An 18,359-nucleotide genomic window follows, 5' to 3' on the forward strand; every position below is an offset into this window, starting at 1 on the left:
GGACGCACTTTGCGTGGGGCTACACAACATTTTTTTTTTAGGGGGGGGGGGGGTCAGGCAGGCTCATTAAATCTTGTTGGCAGCATGCTGTTGGCAGCTCTGTCAACACTGAGTTTTGTTTCCAGATAAAACACAGTTTCTGCTCTTATTTCATTCTCAGAACTTGTTCCAGAACAAAAAAAAAAAAAAAAAAAAAAATGTCTTACCTTATCCTTTTGCATTATGGTGAACAATTGTTGAGCAACAACCTTACATAATTCGTTACATTTTGTAGTCTCCCCATTAAAAAAAAAAAGACGAAAAAATAAGTATGCAACATAGCATGAAATGTTCTCACGAAAGTTCCTTTTTTATCAAGGTGAGAAAAAAAAAGAATTCCCGATAGCAGGGATTGAAGAATTGATTTGTACAAATTATTTCAGTGCTTTTAATAATGTAAGAGTACACACTTTTGATCACACAGAGATCGCACAACATTTTACTGTTTAAAACGATAAATAATGAAATCCATGGTCCCTTGTGCAGCAACTACACAAAAGGCTCTTATAATGGCATCAACTCTCCGGCAACCGGTATGGTATTTCAGCTGTTTCTGCCACATCTGCAATTTAGTTTTAGTGCCAGTTCCTTGAAGATTGTTTCAGAAAGAAAAAAAAAAAAATGGATATATCCTGTAATCATGACTTCCTATTCTAATACAGTAGACTCTCATAACAACAAACACTATGAGACAAAGAAATGCGCTTGTCATATCAATATTTTGTCGTGTCATTGTGGCATACACAATAAAATACAAAGCAATTTTGAACATCAGGACTAATACTACTCTGTTATATCCAAGATTTTGTTGCAACCGGTGCTCTCCAAATGAGAATCTACTTTACTATAACCCCTACTGAGTATTCAGTGCAAATGGAACCAACAGAAAAGTCAGCAGACCTTTATAAACGATCACATTTCAAACGGAGATATGACAAATTTCAAACAATATACAGATATAAATAACACAAAAACATACATATACATGTACAATATCCAATAACTTGTTCCTCTTGTACCACTATCAATGCTGTTCGTCATTGCAAGAAAAACGTTTTGCGGAATGGTGTACTGTACAGCGCAAAGGTATTTCTGTGAAGCATTGCAGTCTGAATCACTTCAAATACATTCAACCTTGCCTAAATCGATTCCATTTGGACTGAAGAAATAGATTCGAGCTCAGAGAAAATTCCACTTATGAGGGATTAAAATCAATAGAATGTAAAGAGAAGGACTTAAAAGACCTTCAAGTTGAGGCGATTATTTGACTTACAATGTATGTAATGTTGACTTAAGCAAGGTTGACTGTATTTAAAAAACAAGAAAAAAACAGAGGCATGTGTACAGGGGAACCTCGTTATAAGCTGATCAGAACCACTGTAATTTCTTCATTTCTTGAGTATCTTGTTATATTAAGGATTAAACAAAATGAAAGATTATAAAAGGAATGGGACCTGTAAACTGACAACATATCAGGTATCTTACGAGATCTACCCTCGTTATAACCAGGTTCCACTGTAGTAACTCTGTGTTACGCCCGGAGAAGGAAAGCCCATAATGCTCGATATGTGAGTGAAAAGTGAAAAGGGCTTTGATATCAGAAAGCCACAAAAAGTAATGAACACCAGTCCATGAGTGACCCATTGGTCGTGGTGTGCGGTGAGGTCCCTCCTATTGAAGGAGACGATGCAAACTTTTTGATGATGTGTTGCCTGTCGTAATTATCTCACACTCGTCTGAGTTCTAAAATATCTCTTTCTTTCACACACTTGTTCCTCTATTACAACAGACTGCTTTCAAAACAGCTCTATGTGTGATATAAATTCTCCTTTATTTGCCCTATTTCACATTCAAGGCCAGAGACTATGGCTAAACAAAACTAAAATGTACAACGATGAAAAAAAGTCTTGAGGTCGACTTTGAGTACACAAACAAATAAGGTCAGAGCAAGAAAGCACACGCAATAATGCTTTTGTGTTCATGTTCACTATGCTGTGAGAGCAATACGTAAAGTTGATGACATTTCACTTTATTCTGTGCACCATGTTCCGCAACTTTCGTGCTGCAATTTATTGAAACCTTCCCAAGCTGATGCCTGATTGAATTTACTAATCCATCTGTGACTTGCTGCTACATATCATTTGATGTGAAACACATAATGCCAAAATTCAGGTCGTGACAACGTATAAAAAAGAAGGGAAAACTATGCATGTACACTGGTGGCACTCTGAGCAAAGGGTATCCATATTGAATCGCATGAAGTGTTTCCAGTGTTTGAAAGATACAGTAGTCACCGCGGCTGGCCTCCAAATGGCATTCAGGAGGCATGGTGGAATGTATCACAGAGAGATGATTACAATCGTGAACGGCGGGGCGAGTCTCTTGTCTGCGGCAGTCGTCCTCAGACTTACTCGGCCACTGGTTCCACAAACAAGTAGTAGGCCATCCCTTCGTACCCTGTCTTTGTTGGCTGATCTACATACCGGCCAGGTTTAACATATAAATGTGTGCTGCACTCGGAGAAATTGGCCCTCAGCTCACACATCGTCAAATGTCCACTACCGACGATTCTCTGTCACACGAAAACTGTGGGTGCGCTCTCACTTTTTGAACGCGATGTCACATGACCCCTCCCGCCATTTGTTAAACACAGGAGTCTGTTGCAGGTCATATCAGCACTTCAATCCATACCCCCTTCACCTGGCCGAGTTCAGGTCTCAAAAGCACCGTCCATCCCGGGGCAAAGTTCATGCCCGGAATTTTGCAGGCCTACCTTCATTCAGTGATGACATGTGGACACCAGGACCAAAACTCAGAAGCAATAGTGCACATAAATCTCTCTGCTAAGCATCAAAAAGGAACGTCAACGAAGGGTACCATAGTGCTGTCTATTCAGAAAATACATCATCTGGGTCATTTTTCCGTGCTCGATGAAATGTTCGTGGGTACAATGGGAGCCTTCCGTATGGTCTCCTACCCCACCCACCCGCCACCGGCAACTATTGCGATACACCCTGCACGCTGCTGGTGGGTATTGTCGTGATGGTGTTGCCCTGACTGATGAGGACCTGGGCGGTGGTGGCAGCACTGTTGGAGGTCAGCATGCTGAGGTTGATCAGACCTTCCTGAGTTAACTACACGGCAAAAGAAAAAAACGAGAAATGGCGAAACAAAGGTGTCTCTGTCACTTAGGATTGTGTTAGCGGTTAAAACTCCACTCCATGTAATGGTTAATACATGTACTCTAAACATCATAACAATAATATTCTTCTCAACAATTCTCCAATCATACCCCTCTCCCTTTCAAGCATGATCATAACCAAATCCTACAACTTTCCACAAACAGTATACTCTATGATTGTATAGCAATTCTTGGGTGGCTTGGGAAGTAACATGCTGTAAAGCATTTTGGGTGCTATGATGTGATGTAAAATCTGTGATAAATGCACAAATATTACTACCAGCATTTGATTTCAGTGAACAGTGTACTGCAAAGTATGTTAAGCTCTGTAACATGTTGGAAAATGCTGAAATTTAACAAATCTTTATTACTGTCATAAGAATTATGATGATGTGGAAGATACTGATGATGAGTCTTATCATCTGTCTTCTTTTGGTCATCATCATCATCATCATATTCATCATCACCACTACCATCCCCATCATCACCATCATCACCACAACCATCACTTTCATCATCATCATCATCATCACCACCACTACCATCACCATTATTACCATCATTATCACCACCACCACCATCACCACAATCACCTTCACATTCACCATCATCACCCTCACCACCATCACCATCACAATCAACATTACCATTACCATTATCATCACCATCACCATCACCATCGCCCTCACCATCACCATCACCATCACATCACCATCACCATCAACACCAACACCAACACCAACACCAACACCAACACCAACACCATTACCATTACCATCACCATCACCATCACCATCACCATCACCATCACCATCACCATCACCATCACCATCACCATCACTATCAGTGTAACTGCCAATTCCATGAATTTTGTCACAAAATGAAAACATTCTCAGACTACCAACCGTGCCGTCTGTTCCCGGGGCAGGGGTGAGGGTGATGGCCTGAGGTATTGGCACCATGGTCGGCAGCGTCACATGCTGGCTAGAGGGGGAGCTCTTCATGGCCGACGGGGAGTGCGTGAAGCTGTTGTCGCTGCCGCTCGAACCTGAGTTGAATCGACCGCCCTCGCCCCGTATCCTCTTCATGGCATGGGCATGGCGAGACTCGTGCAGGTATTTCTGTTGGGTAAGTAAGAATGGTGTGTGTTATCTATTTGTTTGTTTTTTTCCCATTAACTGGTATTTATATTCCTATTTGTTCATCTGTTTAATTCTTCATTCATGATCATAATTATGCAACTAAACATCTATACCATTATTTATTTCTGTAAAAGTGGATATTTTTGCGCAATTAATTTTTCGCGCTTGGCCTGGTAAGAAGAGTTTTGCGTGTTTTTAATTCCGTGGAATCAAGACATCAACTACTGGAACATATGGCACACAAAAATATTCGCGTGCTTTTATTTTCGCGCTAGCTCTTTGGTTGCGTGAAATGCGCGAAAATTTCAACACCGCGGATATTTCCACTTTTACAGTATTTGACAGACTTCTTTCTTTCCTCCTTTTATTTATCAACCTATTCATCCTGTCACTTATTCATCTATCTATAGCAATCAAATAATTAGACTAAGGTTGGATGGTATCATACATTATTCACAGATATCACACATATTAAACTCATCAGAGGGTACACATAAGTCACATAATCTGGTATTGATTAATTCAATGCTACATGTCTTTACTTCTGTATTTTCTTTATCTATTAATTTTCATTCATATATTAATTCATCCAGGATTAAACTTATTCATCATTCCATCTACTGCATTTACCTATCAATCCTTTAAGTCAGTCATTCATTTTGTGCATCTGTCTATCTACTTTACTGACCAATGAGGATAATCATGAACTTCTGAATACTTCTAACATAGAAGTATAGTGTGGTACAAAGTAGCAGTAGTGGTTTTTGTGTGTGTGTGTGTGTTTCATTTTCTTTTAATAGACCAAATGCTATAAATGGCTCAATAGCTACATCATGGGTATCTTGAGTATTTTGTAGAGCCAAAATTGGGCAATTTCTTTTTTTTTTTTCTTTAAAAAAAAAAAAAAAAAAAAAAAAAAAAAAAGCAATTGTGGGTCTTATATGAAACCTACAATATTTATCATATCAGTTAGGCTTACCAAAAGGTGCTCATGACCTTTGACCTTGATGCCTACTCATAAAGCTTTCATATTCCGGTGGTTTATTCCTCATTTTCCTGATGATGAAATCCATGCTAAGCCCAACAGTTTCTCTTTATCATGTAGACTGCCAAAAAATTCCAATGGCCTTTGACCCAAAACCACCTTTTTCAAATATTTCACATTGTGGTCATCTTATGACCTCTGACCCAATGACACCTCCCCCTAAGTATTCCATGTCACTGCAGACTTATCTCACACTACTCTCCTTGGGGATGTTCCTCTCAGCCTCCAGCTTGGCCCTGGCCTGCCTCCTCTTAAGGATGCTTCATATTATGATACTGAGGTGGTCTTATGACCTTGACCCAATGACCCCTTAGCCTAAATATTCCATATGATTGAGGTGTTGACCTATGACCCAATGACCCCTTAGCCTATATACATCATGTATTCCCTGTCATTTAAGTGTTGTCTCTCCCTTCTCTCCTTGGGATGTGCCCCTTGGCCTCCAGCTTGGCCCTGGCATGTCTCCTCTTGAGGATGCTTCCTGTAATACTGTGGTCTTATGACCTCTGACCCAATGACCCCTGCCCCTACATATTCCATGTCATTGTGGTGTTATCTCACCATCCTCTCTTTTGGGATGCACCCCTTGGCCTCCAGCTTGGCCCTGGCCTGTCTCCTGTTGAGGATGCTTCATATAATGCTGTGATGGTCTTGTAACTTCTGACCTAATGACCCCATAGTATATATATTCCATATCATTGTGGCATTGACCTCTGACCCAATGACCCATTAGCCTAAATATTCCATGTCATTGCAGTGTTATCTCACCCTCCTCTCCTTGGGGATTCGCCCCTCGGCCTCCAGCTTGGCCCTGGCCTGCCTCCTCTTGAGGATGCGGTGGTACTGCTTGGCGTTGACATACAGCGGTTCCTCCTCCAGGAGCTCAGCCCCGGGCAGAGGGATGCGCTGCATGGTGGGCACACCACCAGATCCCGGAACCATCTGAGAAGCGAAAGAGTTAAAGGAAAAAATCCATCTTGATATTATGTCGCTTCATATGAAAACAGAAGAATCAGAGAAGCAAATCAATGAAAATTTGGAAATAAAAAGCACTCAGATAAATGATTTATGAATTGAAAAATTTTAGAGAGTGTGACAAATTGACAACAGTGTAATTTTATGTTTTGAACAGGTCTCCATTCGGTTTGTACACAAAAATTCACAATTTTCATTTTTTTTTTTCATGGGAAAAATATCTATTTCAGGCCTGTTCTTGGTATACAAGAAGTCAAGAGTATGACATTTTAGTATGTCTTCCTAGAAGGATAAATTCTGTCTGTACCCAAATATTTGAGAAAATAATGATTGACCGATTACTTGAATGATAGGCAAAGTTTGTGTCCACTCACCATGACGATGCTGTTCTCTGTCCCATTCGAGGGTACCTGGAGAATCTGCGTCCCCGCAGCGGCATTACTTGATGCCGCTAACAAAATGAATGCCAGAAAATACATTAAAAAATTGAATTATTGGAGAGTCCTGCAGGCCTTGTGCTGAATAGGACTAGGATTATTACATCTACATTGATAACCTGAAAGTTTTGCACATTTAGCTAGAAGCATGATCAATGAAAATGTAACATAAGGTACTTGATATGCCGACCCTTTTCTCTGGTTAAACTTCTTTTTGTTGTTAATTATCCTGGGCACCCAATATGCATTTATGTGATTTTTTTATTTGTTTGTTTGTTTGTGTGTGCAGAACAATGCAGAATATACTCTAGTGAACATTAATTGTTCCGATTCATGTGACTCGCATACGTCCTCCCCCAAACATGCCATTCTTTGTTTCATTAATAATAATAATAATAATAATAATAATTCCACATAACTAACATGCTCAAGGCACAGACGTCACAAGACATACATGTATGTTCCATAAAACAGCAATCTAGCTGGCTGAAAACAAAGTGAAACCCACATATTGGATGGGGCAATTCTTCTGGGAACCTTAAGGCCTTTCTCATCTTTTATTCTTTAACTCTGTGAGTGCATTCAAGTGCTCTCCTAAAGCGAACTGAACCATATCAAGTCCTTGCAAGAGGAGCGCTCAAACACTCCTAAAGTGTACCATACTGAACCGAGCTGATGAGCCAAAGGTGGACCACTTCACAATGTGCTCCAAAAGGGTCTCAAATGCGTACCAAACGTTCGCATGTGAAGAATGCGTGTAACATGCACATACGTCATAATACAAAGAGTTCATTCTCTTTGTTCGGGACATCTGAAAGTAGTTCATATGTGCCAGGTGAATGACCCTGTTGCTACAAAATGTGTGAACCCCTCTAAAAATAACTCATGAGGTACGCTTTCTCAACAGAGCGCTCGAATGCTCCAAGTCTGGCACAGTTTGGTATGGTTCACTTTGGTTCACTTTTGAGCGCTTGAACGCACACTATAATAATCTTAAATCAAAGTAAAATCAAGTACTAAATTTGGGGAAAAAAAAGAATATTTGGAAAAAAAGGTTAGCCTCGAACTAACTTCACTTGAGTGACACACTTGAAGTTAATGACTAATAAACTCTTTCTACAAGCAACAACAAAATGAACAAAGAAGAAATTTCCATACTCATTATGTTAGTAGCATTAAGAGCACATGGGCAATAATAGATTAAGCAACTGCAGGAACATCAGGTAAAACATTCAGTGAACGTTAATGGGAAATCAGAAAATCCATTAACACTAACAGTTGTGATGTTTTAAAGTTTTCGCTAATTCTGTTTGCAGCTCTCACTACACAAGAACTCTACAACAATTAGTGATGCCACAGTAGTATACAGTAGTATACTGGTACGAAGAAAACAAAATAAGAACTTCACAAATTCTAATCTTGTAACGAAAAGCATACATTCCCTTGTCACTGAGATATTGATGTGCAAAGCTAAATGCTATTCTCCTCCCATTACAGAGTACCGACATAATGCTGTCACAATCTTTTGTTATTAGCATAGTGTTGGTTCAAGGCAAGTTACCCTCGCACAAGGCTTTAGACAGTGGGTCTGAATCGGGTACGAGTATGGTTAGCAACCATTGTGTTCACTGATGTTTAGGCTAGGCGAGGTTGCTTAGAACAAGATTCCATGCTGATGAATGCCTATGATATCAAACTTCGGTACTCTATGAAGGAGCTAGGTCAAATGCTCTTCTGATGTCATAAAACAAATAAATCCACCAATATGCTTTGGGAAACATCTCCTTTAAAGGGCAAGTCCACAGTGAAAGCAGCAATATTAGTAGAACACATCAGTGAGAGTTTGAGGAAAATCGGACAATCCGTTCAAAAGTTATGAGTTTTGATGCCACCAACACTGAATGAAAAGACAGTTTGTAATGTCACATGCGTAAAACGATATACAGAAAATATAAAGGAAAGTCAATGTATATTTACTTTTCTCCAATAATAAAAGAGCACTTGACTTGCCTCTTTCACAAGGCAGGGAGAATAATATTACCCTAACATACAGCAGTAACAAGTCAAGGGGATGTCCAATTCTTTCAAAAAAAAGAAATCTTGTGGAATTCTCTTTATATTTTCCTTATATAGTTCTACACATGTGACATCATAAACTGTAGTAGTCATCTCATCCAGCAGTGACTGCACAGAAACTTTTAAAAATCATAGATTTTGAATGAATTGTCTGATTTTTCTCAAATTTTCACTGATGTGTGCTACTGATATTGCTGCAGTTACCCAATCCACATGTATGTCAAAGCGAACTTGTCCTTTAATCTCAATGTTACACACACCCACACACCTTGAGGTTGATTTGTCTGCAGCATTACAGTGTTAGCGTCCCCTGCACCTGTGGCTATTGAAAGAAGAGGCGAAAGAGAAGACAGGAGTTTAGGATCGATCCAATCTGCAAACTAGAGTTAAAGGCCGTAGTCCCGGTGGGTGCGGGGGCGCTGTTGATGATACTGCCGATCACCGTCAGCATTGATACAAAGATTGCCAAAGTTGAGCTGTCATCAACAGTAAAGCGCGTAGGTGTTGCTACCACTGTAGGTAAATTTGCCTTTGTTGTCTTCTCTGCCCATCACGCAGTCTGTAGTAATGCCAGGTTACGTGCATATGTGCTTGTTATTATGACATCACAAAAGAAGTTGCTAAAGCTGTCATCCTCCTCAGCCGAATCATGAGCCGAACTGTGATCGGACCACTGACTACAGTGGATCGGACTTCTTCAGACTCGGGGAAATGGGTCAAAGCGTAAAGGCGCGCTACAGAGGAGTCGATAGCGTAGGTCTCTATAGGAAACTTGCGCCGTGCGCCCGCATACGCATTCGACTAAACCACCGGGACCATGTGCCTTTAAGCATGTGCTAGGCTTCAACAAGTACAGCTTGAAGGAGAAAAGACAAGATTTGTCTGTAACATGGCATATTTTTGAGTGCTACCTCCGTGATGGAAAACAGAATTCACACCACGGTGATAATGCAGCCCTCAAATTTCTACACAAGGAGGGTTCTAATTGTAAACCTGGCTTCCATAATGCATGCCACTTCCACAATCTACAACCAATACAATGATAAAAATAAGAAGGGGCTGTGGAGAGACTAGCTATTGTAATTGAAAATAGTAAATGGGTGAGAAGTTATTGAATTGTCCCTGAACACCACACAGGTAGGAAAAGACAAGTAGTCTCATTACCAGGTTTTGAGTATGATAAAATTCAATATCCTAAATCCTGATAAAATCATACACACAGTGATCTTCACTACATTTCTGTTTACCTTACTGGTAAAGTTACATACATGTTTGTTTGTTTGTTTGTTTGTTTTGTTTTGTTTTGTTTTGTTTTGTTTTTGTTTTTGTTTTTTTGGGGGGGGGCTGTACACAAAATGACATTGCCACAAGTTTTGATTCTTCAGAAACAAAGAGCACAGCATCACAGTGAATGCTAATAGCTCTGTTCCTACTAGAAGTCTCATTTACTTCCTCTAAAAAACCATGAGCAAAGCTGTGTTTGAATTTACGCACATTTACGAAAATAGAACTATGACACTGTGATATAAAGTCAGGACTCATGTGCCTCTAATTCTGAACACCTCCAAGACAATAAAAAGTTATTTATGTCAAGTACTAGTTGCTCATCATATTACATTTGATCAATGGCATGTGTTTCCTGTTTTAAACACTGGAGGAAGTCATTTAATATCTGCACACAGATATTGTCTCTTCCGAAAGACATCACATACAGTGCACTCCCACTATAACAAACAGGGTTCTAACAAAACTCCGGTTACAGCGAAGTAGAAATTCAGGCCGCAAGATTATCCACTCTATGTATTTTTATTATTTTTTGGTTCGGTTACAACGAAATTTCAATATGACGAAAGAAAACCGCCGGTCCCGAGGACTTCTTCACAACGGGAGTCCACTGTATTTCTTCTTCAAAGAAGAAAAGAAGAAAAGTTTTAGTTACAGGAGATGAGAACTCCCTTGGATTAGAATTAGGATTAGGCTGGGATTTGTCTACATACTCTGAAGTTGTCCAGCCGACTGCAAGGTGACCGTGTTGTCGTTGGCCACGACTGGTTGGTAGTATATGGTTTGACCGTCGGCAGTTATCAGCTGCTGTAGCTGTAACAGGGAAATGCAGACACGACTGTGATTGGGAGATTCGTTACAGTTTGGTAAATTTTTGTGTCTCTCACCTCCAGTTACACATGGCTGTGCAAATGAGGGCACATTCATAAAGAGGAAATCCACCCTAAGAATTACTTTGAGTGAATAGAAGCAGGTAAATTAAAGGAACAATGCGGATAAAGTATGAGTAAATTCTGATGAATATTGGGAAAGTTAGGATAATTTGAAGTTGCTACTTAGTGCTTGATTAATCAAAACTTCACAAATTCAAAACTTTATTTTTCATCAAAATTTCCTCAAACTTTCACTGTCCTGTTCCTGAGTTTTCTATTCACCCAAACTAATATTCGGAGTCAATTTTTTCTTTAACTAGTAGATTTAATGACTTCTATCAATTCATATTTCTCATAGACTTGTTTCCTCCACACAGTTATCTATATCTGAATATCTTTTGCAACTTGACCTCAACTACATTCTCTTCAATCTTGTTTTTCTTGTTTTTCTTTTTCTTGTTTTATATCAAATATATACAAGTCATGCTTGGTGTCATGCATCCTGTTTGAAAAAACAAAACAAAAACAAAAACAACAACAACAACAGTAGGAATTACTATGAACATCAGCATAAATGCTAAAATTGGTTCCAACAGACTTCTAAAGCACACCAAATCATGAGCCTGTACGCAAGGGGCTAAAATACATCACATGCTTGGAATGCAATGCTTTTACCCTTTAACGTGTTTGATTTTAAAAAAAAAAATCTTAACAAATCTTTGTGCGGTGTCACATGAGCTAAAAATCCACATGGACCAAAATTCTGATGCTGGCTTACACTTTCTGAACAATGGATGGATTGGAAACCTCAAATCACTGTCACTGTGTCTCTGGTATCTGAACTGTTACCTGAATCTGCTGACCCTGTGCCCCCTGCGGCTGCTGTATGATGATCTGCTGCACTGGCTGAGACCCTTGCTGATTGGTGGACTGAACCTGCTGGGGCTGAACTATTTGAATCTGGAGGGGGGATTTAGTGAAGAGGGACACATGGTCAAGCAATATACAATATTTCATATCCACTCTACAATATACACAGACAAAATAAATCTTGAATGTTATTCTACATTCATGATGGAGTAGATTGCATTGAATCAAATCAACGACAGTGAGATAAATGAACGAGAGAAAAGTTACATCAGCACATCCAGACTAAAGTATTCAAACTCTGTAGCTGCATACTGTCTTATCTCACACATTTGTGGTGGCTTAATTTTTGCAATATGTGTACAGGGATTGATATTCATTGAATCACTATTAAACACACCAAAATATTTGCTTGAAATGCAATGTATATCATCTCCATGATGAGATATTGCTAACTTTGCTTGTGAAAAGGGATCAAGTAAATTTCTAATTTCATCTCTGTGAGATTCTTGATCATGAAATATATAGCATGTTGCAGTATATCATTCAAATCTATAATCAGGCTGGATACCTGTTGTGCTTGTTGTTGCTGTGTCTGATCTTGCTGCTGAGACTGCTGTTGTTGTTGCTGTTGCTGACTCTGACCATTGCTGTTCTGTGCCTGGGCCACTTGGACCTGTACAGGTGAAGAGGGAAATCCCCCAAAACAAGGATATTGTATCCGTCAGACGCTACTTTCCTGTTATTGCATTTAAATTCTTAAAGGGGTAATAGCCTTTATATATGAAGAGTATACAGGAGAGAAGTTAGAGATATACAGGTGTCTTCGCTGGTATTTTATTATCAGGCACCCTATCACTGTGGAGGTTATTATCCCTTTTTTCCTACAAGTCATCAATACCTCAAAGTCTCAGAATTCTCTCATTGTATAAGACACATATTCCCAATGACATTACTACAGACAAGCCATCATTAAAAGTTCTTTCAAAAACATTAATAAGCAGTAACACATATTTTCAAAGGTCTTGTTAGGGAGACAATTTACAGGTTGAAGGAAATACTTACATGATATAGATATATATCCCCGACTCACACCAAAAATTTGGAAGAGCACATACAATTGGATATTACAAAATTTAATATTCTGATGTTCATAACTATATGATGATCGTTGCGCTATTTGTGATTATGTGTTGCTGCAGAACAGACCTTTCATTCAAATAAATTTCTGACACAAGTATGATATATTACTTTTACTATGTTTGGGGGGGGGGGGAGGGATAGGAGATATGAAGAGAAGCAAATAATTCTCGATAGAGATAGAGGTCCAGTCAACCTTGAATAAGTCAAATCTATTTGGACTGAAGAAATAGCTTCAACTTAGGGAACATTCGACTTATGAGATATAAAATTCAATACAATGTAAAGAGAAGAGGACTTGAAAAAGGTCTTTGACTTAGGTAACTATTCAAAGGCAAGGCTGACTGTAGTTGAAAAGGACAAGAGAGGAGAGAGGAAGGGGGGGGGGGAAGTGAGGGGAAGAAAGAGGGGGAGATGGGGGGGGGGGGGGAGTAAGAGAAATATGAGGGAGGGAGATCTAAGGGAAGAAACAGAAGAAGCCAAAAGTGAAGCTGCAGGGTGCTACATGAGCTTTGCCCGATTGCCCGGGGCAAGTAAAAATCAAAGTAGGGCAAGTGTTTTGAAACACTGAGAATAAATGCTTGCCCGAACTGGGCAAGCAAAACATTTTAAGCCATCTTTACTTCCCAACACTTACATGAAGAAGTCTCACCAATCCAATGCCAACACTCTATCGAACCAAGTTTGTTAGTCAGCACATGTGCTGTTTTGTTTTTTCAGATGATTGTGTTTTATCAAGCCCTTGACTTTACAAGTGATTTTCTATATCATTTTCTTATATCTCTGGACTTTCTTTTTGGGCAAGTAAAATTCACTTTCGGGCAAAGTGTTCCGCAACAATGTGAAAATGTGCTTGCCCGACTGGGCAAGCGGTAAAAAAATGTTATGTAGCACCATGAGCTGTACTTACCTGTGCCTGGGTCTGCTGTCCTGCTCCTTGGATCTGAGTTGGTACAATCTGAATCTGCATGCAATGGGGGGGGGGGGGGGGGGGGAGAGAAACAGACATCTGATTACAGCACATTTTTCAATGGTTAGCTACCAAATGATTCCAGCAGGGAGTTTTCATGTAAATAGAAATTCACTCTGCACAATTTGCATTTCAAGGTAACTCCATAGGGCCCCATTTCATGAAAAATGTTAGGATGTCAACTCTTGCTGGAATGACAACTTCCAATGGCAACAGCCAACCAGGAAGCTGGATTCTTGTCATTACTATGACAATTACCATTCCAGCAAGAGTTGCTATCATATCAACTTTTTATGAAATGGGGCCCTGGTGATTCTGCATGTCATCATTCATGATGAAAAAAAAGAAAGATCCTAATCCACTGAAACTAATTATATACTACAATTATGCAAAAAAGATTAAGTAATTTCTACATAAATGGAAAGCTATTGGAAAAATACAAAGGAAAATGCATCATAATTGATGCAAAAGAAATGCATCAACATGCATCAACATGACAAAGTAGCACAGTCATGATTGACTAGAGTTCAGTTATCCTGACATATACTTTCGGGGAATCCCCACTGAAATCATGTCATGGCAGCTTTCACTGCATGGAGCTACAATACTACATACTCTGTGCATAGTACTACAGTAGCTCCATGTTCACTGTATGCCATTTGATAAATTGTCTGTACAAGCATAAGTTGTAGAATTTGTATTACTTTGAAGCTACGTACTACTAGAAGTTGTCTCAAGGCATGATTGACTTATGGTAAAACAACAAAAGCAACACCATCTACATAAATGACAAGAAAGAAATGAAGGTTTAAAGTTCACTGACCTGCTGGACTTGACCCCCTCCTGACCCTGCCACCTGCAGGGCCTGGGCAACCTGCTGTAGCTGGACTGCCCCTCCTTGACCGCCGGCCACCTGGAGAGTGATAGGCTGACCGCCAGCTAGAATCTGGCCACCACTGACTTGGACCAACTGGACAGCAAGAGTGAGTATATAACATTTACAAATCTTGTCATTTTTTCTTTTTTTTTTTTCAATCTACACCTGTTCACTCTGCAGAAAATAACACTGGGTATTTTGTAACACTCAGCAATACATTAATACTCGTAAGAGTTCTTTAGATTCAATAAGCTTTCAAATATGGTGATCCGAAGATAATTCATTTACCAGGTACCAAGTGTGCATTTTGTGAGTTATTCATCACTGGTATGGTACAACTGAAGTCACTACATGGAACTCTACATGCACCATCCCAATCGACTGAAATGACCATGGGGTGTGATGGGTCATCTTACCTGCTGACCCTGCCCCTGCAGCTGCAGCTGGACCTGCTGGCCGGCCTGCTGACCGGCCTGAGTCTGAATGGTCTGGATCTGTCCCAGCTGGTCAGCGGTCAGTGTTTGTGCTGCTGTATTTCCATCCATCCTGGTCTCCTGATCAAAGTCTCTATGACAATAAATGCATCATAAAATGGGAAGAGAATTGGCTTCATGTGACTAATTTAAAGATAATATAAAATTTTGGTACCTCAAAAGTTTCCCTGAGTCTCCTTGTCTTAGTTTGTGTTTCAGGTTAAAGTACCTTTTATATAACTAACACTGTGAGACTTACTCGCCCCAAAGTGCTCTCATGTCTTAGTAATCATGCAATAATGGTTTCGTAAAATACGTGTATATTGATTGTCGCGGTACCAGGTCGAGTCAAACTAACGGCTCGTTCGAATTTTTCAGAGCCAGCTCTGCTCTGGTACGAAATCATTATTGCATGATTACAAAGACATGAGAGCACTTTGGGGCGAGTAATTCTCACAGTGTTATGAAAGGTACTTTAAGCTGAAACACAAATTAAGACAAGGAAACTCAAGGAAACTTTTGAGGTACCAAAACTTTATATCATCTTTAAAAAACAATAAAGAATGAATACGGAAAATTACAGCTCTGATTCTCTGAACACAAAGCAAAAACAAAACAAAACAAAAATAATTTTAAAAAGTGTACATGTGCAGGGAAACCATACCTCACTAACGAGGTACCGGTACTCCTTTTAATGAGGTGAATTTGGCAGTCCCAATTTTCAATCATTAGTACCATACATTTGTTGGTATTATGTTTTTAAAAGCAAGTTTTTTAAGGTACCAGTTATATCAAGCCTGATTTTTTTTTTTCCTTTTTTAATGGAAGAACATGATTCACATCATGGAAATACCTATGATGTAAAGAAAGCCTATAATAGCAAAAAGAAAAAAAATAAAAATAAAAAAAATTCCTGTTTAAAATGATTTGTTGAAATAATTGTGCTTAATTGCAAGAGTGAATCTGTACAGAGCATGTGTACTGAATCTTGCACAAGTGACAACTTGACTATGTGACCATGAGAATATATGATTTTATTAAACTAGAGCACTCGGCCGGGGGACCTGATGGAGCACAGATATATGTATCCCCCGAATCCGCCCCTCCCCCATACCACATTTGGATGATTTTTTTTAGGCTAAATTGTTGAATAATATGGCAACTTGGAACCAATAAGAAACACAGCCAGGATCGTACACACAAGCAGACCCTGAAACATTTACCGCTTTGTGTATAAAGACAGAACAAGCGAGGGCGCCACCACCAAAAAAACAATTTCTATAGGCATCTTCATTTTACTGTAATGCACCTTTTTGTTAAATTTGAAGAAAATCTGATAAGAAATGTGGCTGATAGAGCGCACACAAGAAATGTGACATGGCATCCAAGTCGGAACACTGAGGGCGCCGTCACCACAAACTGCTGTGTCCTTCATGTAGAATGACCACCCATACACCTCTCAAAAGTCTGAATAAAATCTGTTGCATAACAATCAAGTTACCTGTATAGCATAAATAAGCACTTTTGCAAATTTTGACTTGATCAGGGTGACCTTTGACCCTGTAAAAGGTGGAACAGTGAGGGCAGCATTATCAATAGGTGTAGGTGTATAGATTTGACTATGATACATTTACATGCCAAATTTGAAAAAAAATGGTCAAGAAACAAGGCCAGCGTCGCACACACAAGCAGACCCTGTTAAAGTTACCTTTATTTTCATGTATAAAGACGGAACAAGCGAGGGCGCCATCACCAAAAACAATAGGCATCTTCGTTTTACCATCATACACCTTCATGTCAAATTTGAAGATGATCTAAGAAGAACTGCAGCCAGTACAGCCCTCACAAGAAAATCTCTGCGGCTGACGCGGTGGCGGCGCAACGAGGCCAAATCCATAGTATCCCCCGAACAGAGTTCGGGGGATACTATACCACTTGGCAGGAAATTTATTTCACAGGAGTCAACTACATTGAAAAACAATTGAATTGCCCTAAATTTACATCATCATCTTTCTCGGAAGCCGAAATACTAATTCCGAGTGCTGCTGAAATAAGTTCCTTCTGGCGATTACTGTAATTTTGTAGATATTCTTGCGCGACTAATTTTTCGCACTAGGCTGGAAAAGAGTTCAGCATGTTTTTGATTCCACGGAATAAAGACCACATCAGCTACTGGCTGGGTGAGTAAAAATATCTGCATGCCTTTATTTTTGCGCTAGCTTCTGGTTGCGCAAAATGCGAGAAAATTTCGACAACAAGAAAATTTTGACAACAAGAAAATTTCAACTTTTACAGTCGTTACCGGTAGTTGATTATTTTAAACAACCAAGAAAAATTTGTGCACACAATGTCAAATGATTCGAAGAGTGTGCAGTAAAATAAACCTCACTTTACATCTAACATTATCTCATTTCACGAACACCCGAGACGTAAACCCGGTAGTTGGGTGTTGTGTGTTGGTAGTGGCATAGCTCAGTAAAGTAATTATTCAGGAGGGTCTAAACTATGTATGGTAGCTCTACTACACATAGACCACCCTTTTTTAAACCGACCGCGTAGTTTTGGCTCACAGAACGCTTAGTACGAACTGCACTGCGCGCAGAGCACATAAAAATGTATTGGCTTTGACCGTTGATGAGGATGTGTGGGAAAACACGAAAATTCACTGTTCATCAATGGTTTTAATCAAGGACAAAATTTGGAAAGAATATTATAACCACAGCGTAATGTAATGTCAATGCATTTTCTAAAAAGCTTTGTACAACATGGTGTTCAATACAACTCGGTTCGTGTGCATTGTCAATGTAAAAGCAGCGGTCAATCTAAAAAAGGAGCGGCACCGCGGGGAGCTGAAAAGAGGCCACTCAAGTTCGACGGCAATATTTTTGCACTGAAACTTCGAAGTGAAAGGGGAATTAACAACAGCATTTGATAGAGCTGGATTTTCTCAATCACGTAGGTCAAGTTTTTACGTGAATTTC

General features: G+C 39.6%; 1 protein-coding gene across 1 annotated transcript; it reads right to left on the minus strand.

Moving 5' to 3' along the window:
- Positions 1–134: 134 nt before the first annotated feature.
- LOC139709740 (uncharacterized) lies at positions 135–15,454 on the minus strand. Its single transcript, XM_071621696.1, has 11 exons — positions 15,322–15,454; positions 14,852–14,998; positions 13,969–14,022; positions 12,490–12,594; positions 11,901–12,011; positions 10,893–10,992; positions 9,164–9,217; positions 6,757–6,833; positions 6,176–6,349; positions 4,126–4,341; positions 135–3,173 (listed from the first exon to the last, which is right to left on the minus strand). The coding sequence occupies exons 1-11, from the start codon at positions 15,448–15,450 to the stop codon at positions 3,039–3,041; spliced, it is 1,302 nt and encodes a 433-aa protein (XP_071477797.1). The 5' UTR covers positions 15,451–15,454; the 3' UTR covers positions 135–3,038.
- Between the last annotated feature and the right edge of the window lie 2,905 nt (positions 15,455–18,359).

This window comes from Diadema antillarum, unplaced genomic scaffold (assembly GCF_040938485.1).
Source record: "Diadema antillarum isolate AM-2024a unplaced genomic scaffold, OU_Dant_1.0 seq00001466_RagTag, whole genome shotgun sequence".
In the NCBI taxonomy this organism is placed as follows: Eukaryota; Metazoa; Echinodermata; class Echinoidea; order Diadematoida; family Diadematidae; genus Diadema; species Diadema antillarum.

Bases quoted from the DNA above. Each gene is read 5' to 3' on its own strand.
- LOC139709740 (XM_071621696.1), bottom strand. From the start codon at position 15,450: ATGGATGGAAATACAGCAGCACAAACACTGACCGCTGACCAGCTGGGA. The intron at 14,023-14,851 runs GTCAGTGAACTT...CATTGCATGCAG, and splicing joins GAGGGGGTCAAGTCCAGCAG to ATTCAGATTGTACCAACTCA. The intron at 4,342-6,175 runs GTGAGATAACAC...CTTACCCAACAG, and splicing joins GAATCCCCAAGGAGAGGAGG to AAATACCTGCACGAGTCTCG.